At 45.3% G+C, this 3,495-nt stretch overlaps 1 protein-coding gene across 2 annotated transcripts in view; it reads right to left on the bottom strand.

Moving 5' to 3' along the window:
• The window catches only part of PPP2R5C (protein phosphatase 2 regulatory subunit B'gamma), a 66,589-nt gene extending 63,094 nt beyond the window's left edge, over positions 1 to 3,495 (bottom strand). For both annotated transcript variants that reach the window (XM_072428499.1, XM_072428497.1), the window contains exons 1-2: positions 3,340 to 3,495; positions 84 to 149 (exon numbers count right to left, since the gene is read on the bottom strand). In XM_072428499.1, coding sequence (XP_072284600.1) covers positions 84 to 149; positions 3,340 to 3,366 — 93 coding nt within the window. In that variant the 5' untranslated portion in view covers positions 3,367 to 3,495. The remainder of the gene's footprint in view (positions 1 to 83; positions 150 to 3,339) is intronic.

The following is a 3,495-nucleotide window of genomic DNA, read 5'->3' as shown; positions in this document are numbered from 1 at the left end:
TATGCTAATGGCACGGTAATTGCAAAGCTAAAATAGTATGAACATTTCCTTCATCGGTGACAAAAACACTTGCTTCCACTCACTTCATGTTCTGGATTATCTTGTCCTTCTTTTCCACTTTTGACACTCTTTCCCGCTTTTGGAGGTTCCTAAAACAAACAAAAAAAAAAATATGTGTCAGAAAACATAACAGGAACACACAGATTTCAATAAAAACGGACAGCAATGTAAGTCAGGCCAGATCTGCAAAAGCAGATTTTCAATTGGCTGCTATGGGCTACAGAATACAATGCTTTGTCAAATTGCAAAATAACTATTTAAATTTTTGGTAACTACAGGTTTGTCTCATGAGAGGTACATTATTTTTATCCAGTATTCATATAGCGCCGACACAAAGTTACATAGTCATGTCACTAGCTGCGCCTCATAGGAGCTCACAACCTAATGCCCCTACCTCAGTCATATGTTATTTACACAGTTTAAGGACAATTTTGGGGGTAGCCAATTAACCTAACAATGTTTTTAGAATGTGGGAGGAAACTGGAGTACCTGGAGAAAACACACGCAAGCACGGGGAGAACTTGCAAACGCCATACGGATAGGGTCCTGGCTGAGATTCAAACCTGGGGCCTAGAGCTGTAGTGCTAACCACTGAGCCACTGTGCTGCACATAAATGAATATGTAGGTAGGCAAGTCAGAAAATGAATAGCTGGACCAGCAAAGACAGTAGTTAGACACTGCCAGAAGAGGAGAGAGCTATGACAAGGAAGAAGGTGAGTGCACATTAGAAGCCCCCAAATGCCTAACACCACCCAGCACAGATCCTTATGGCCTTCTGTGCATTCCCTGGCCGCTGAGGAGTCTGACCACTGCACTTGGTGCATGAGCATGTGCGTCAAGAAACACAACTGAAGGCTCCAAGGCCAGATAAGCTGAGCAATCTATCACGTTAACCATCCTAGAGCACGATGGACAAAATTATTACAAATGAGCATTTAAAACACTCGCCTAATGCACTAAGCTACGATCCCGAAAAACACTCAAAATGTAATTCATTGTTCAAGCAGCATAAACACCTTGGTTAGTATCGGCCCCTTGCAGTCCCTGCACAGAAATGCACAAAAGAACCACAAGAGGTGATTAATTTGTGTTGGAATGGAAGGAGCAAGCTGAATGGTGGGGAGAGATTGGTGCGTAAGTGTGCGGTTTCCTCCTGTCACTGACCAATCACAGGCTGGAGGAAGGAGACCAGTAAGTGAAGGTGAAGCTACAGCAAAGAAAAGTCAGGTCAGCTTTACTGCTGCGCAATGTAAATATTAGGGCTAGCTAGACAGAACTATATACACTTTCTTGAGCAAAACCACTCCTAGATATCTAGCATCTTTAATTAAAGCTAAATGACCAAATGGGCAAGCAACCAGCATTTTCAGCATGTTTCTTTTATGACAGGGTCTCTTAATATAGAAAACCACATCACAGCATTTACCTACAAACTATATAGCACAATCATTGCAAATAGGACATAACCACATGTATCAAGATGGCGTGGGGGGATGTGTGCGATAAAAACTTTGATGCTAGTTGTTTAACAGGAAAGAAATATGTAAATCTTTCTTTTTATTAGGCAATAAGCAAAATATAACCAAAGCCTGAACATAGAGATAAAAAACCAGAGCGCTTCCTTACTGATTGACACCCTTTTCAGAGAACTATGAACATTTCCTGCAGAAAATGTCATCACCTCTGTGTCCTTACCGAAACTTGCAACCTTTAGTAGAACCTTAACGCAACCTTACATGCAATGTGTATGGAATGCCAAGAACAAAACAATATATCTCAATACATTTAGATTGGAATAAACCCATAATGAGTGAGAAAAAGCAAACAAATATTTTGCATTTCATTAGTAATACTAAATATAGCACAATGAATGATAATAGTAACAATAGTAATACTTCACTATGAGCTGATCAATGAATCAGAGCCGCCACAGTCCTTGTCAGCACCATTATTTTACTAATGTATTTATCTTTTTAAAAATATTCATATTAATGGTCTGCGGGATTTAAAATGATGAATTTAGTGGTCCGTGAGGTCGGAAAGGTTGGCGACCGCTGGGATATAGAGTGGGCGCAGGGTGTTTGCCATGGCAGGATAGAGAATGCTGGGTGGGAGGCACGCAGTGACAGTATATGGGGGGGATTCGCAGGATACAGCATGCTGGGTGGGAGGTGTGAAGTTGCAGTATAGGATGCTGAAGGGGAGTGTGCAATCACACCATTGTATATGGAGGGGGCCACGGCTGCAGTTGCCATATAACGGATGTATGTAGATGCCCCCCCACCAGCGAGGTAGCACTGGGGGGTACAGTATGTGAATCAGGCAGTGGGTGTTTAGTTGCAGTAAATGTCATGTGAATGTGCAGTTGTAACGTCCTATACGTTGTGTGTCATTCATGTGTATGAATTGCGGAGGGTGAACCAAACATATAGAACAGGTGAAGGTGCTCAGTGGGCAGGACCAACCGGTAAGTGACCACAGTACAATAGGTAGGTGAATATGGTGCACTGGGTAAAAGGTCACAGTACAGTAAATAGGTATTGGGGTGCGATGGGTAACATGTGTAGGTATATGGTGGTTGTATGACATATCAGGTAGGTGGAAATGGTGCAGTGGGTAGGTGGTCATCATAAAGTAGGTAGGTGAATGTGGTGCAGTGGGTAAATATTCACCGTAAAGTAGGTGGGTGAATGTGGTGCAGTGGGTAGGTGCTCACCAAACAGTAGGAGAGTGAATGAAGTGCACTGGGTAGGTGGTCACCGTACAGTAGGTAGGTGAATGTGGGCCAGTGGGTAGGTGGTCACAGTACAGTAGGTGGGTGAATGAAGTGCACTGGGTAGGTGGTCACAGTACAGTAGGTGGGTGAATGTGGTGCAGTGGGTAGGTGGTCACCATACAGTAGGTGGGTGAATGTGTGCAGTGGGTAGGTGGTCACCATACAGTAAGTAGGTGAATGTAGTGCAGTGGGTAGGTGGTCACCATACAGTAGGTAGGTGAATGTAGTGCAGTGGATAGGTGGTCACCGTACAGTAGGTGGGTGAATGTGGTGCAGTGGGTAGTATTAGTAGTCACAGTATACAGAATTAGTATTAAAGTGTCCTCGTAGTGTTTGTCATGCACGGAGAAGGAAGTTGCGGTGTGCGGGTCGCAATGTCAGCGGTAACCGGAAATCCCCGGGCAGTGTTGTCGGTGCCCGGTAAGTTTCCCCCCCCCACTAGGGGCGGGATAGGCCCTGAGCGGCGGCTGAAGTTGTGTCCCTTTCCCCCAACAACACTTACTTTCTCCTTCTTGTTCTTATTCGGCATGGCGACGCTCCCGGTGGTGTTGGCGGCAGTCGGTGACACTCACCCCTCCCCCGCCCGCCTCTCTGGCAGCTCCGTCTCCCTCACTCTTCCCAGGCTGCTGCCGCAGCGCCTCACCTCCGGCCGCGCCCG

This window comes from Pyxicephalus adspersus, chromosome 12 (assembly GCF_032062135.1).
Source record: "Pyxicephalus adspersus chromosome 12, UCB_Pads_2.0, whole genome shotgun sequence".
Classification (NCBI taxonomy): Eukaryota; Metazoa; Chordata; class Amphibia; order Anura; family Pyxicephalidae; genus Pyxicephalus; species Pyxicephalus adspersus.
Note: the sequence above shows the minus strand (reverse complement) of the source record. Positions and strands in the feature narration are given on the sequence as shown.